Below are 754 nucleotides of genomic sequence, written 5' to 3' on the forward strand. Positions count from 1 at the left end.
CTGGTTATTTCGAAGGCTTCCAGATCTACAAGTCTTTAGAGTGCATCGCCCTGTGCGTGAGGCAGACCAACGGCTTCTTCCAGAGGCACAAGCCTTGGAAACTCGACCGAAAAGAGCCCGTGGAGCAGCTCTGGCTTGACACCATCATCCACGTCACGCTGGAGTGCCTGCGTGTGTACGGGACCCTCCTGCAGCCCGTGATCCCACGGGCAGCAGACAAGATGCTTTCCAGGCTGGCTGTGAGACCAGAAGAGAGAGAGCTCTCGAGTTTGACATTTCTGCCCCGCTACGACGGGAAGCCGTGTCCCTTTGAGGGGAGGCAGCTGGGACCCGATACCGGGGTCCTGTTTCACAGACTAGAGATGCCAGGACGGCGTCAGGTACAAACTTAAGTTCTAGTCGCTGCCCAGCGGCTTCTGTGAATAAAAGCCTCTGGGAACTCCTGGAAAATGTCTTTTTTTGTTTTTTTTTTTTTTTTAAAAGCACGTGCCTCCCCTCCTGGTGATGGTATAAATGAATGAGTGGGAGGCGAGACAACAAAGGTCCTTGCCTGCCCTGGGGTGTGTGGGTTGTGTGAGCAACAAAGGGGGAGGAAAAGCTGCTGGGGTCACCCCTTGAAGGGACACCTGATGAGCTGAGGGGGTAACGGGGTGAAGACCCAGCCTGGGGTTTGAACGGTGCTGCTGATGTTATTTTATGCCGTAAAAAGCGGCTGAAGCAAATATTTATCCCCTCGAAAGAAGGAACTTTTCTT

General features: G+C 53.3%; 1 protein-coding gene across 1 annotated transcript in view; it reads left to right on the forward strand.

The window, feature by feature from the left end:
* Nucleotides 1–380, forward strand: part of MARS2 (methionyl-tRNA synthetase 2, mitochondrial) — a gene marked incomplete at both ends in the record, with an annotated part of 2,102 nt that extends 1,722 nt beyond the window's left edge. Inside the window, one exon of the mRNA XM_009865115.1 lies at nt 6–380. Within this exon, the coding sequence (XP_009863417.1) occupies nt 6–380 (375 nt within the window). The remainder of the gene's footprint in view (nt 1–5) is intronic.
* Between the last annotated feature and the right edge of the window lie 374 nt (nt 381–754).

The sequence above is a fragment of the Apaloderma vittatum genome, unplaced genomic scaffold (assembly GCF_000703405.1).
Source record: "Apaloderma vittatum isolate BGI_N311 unplaced genomic scaffold, ASM70340v1 scaffold32092, whole genome shotgun sequence".
NCBI classification, from domain to species: domain Eukaryota; kingdom Metazoa; phylum Chordata; class Aves; order Trogoniformes; family Trogonidae; genus Apaloderma; species Apaloderma vittatum.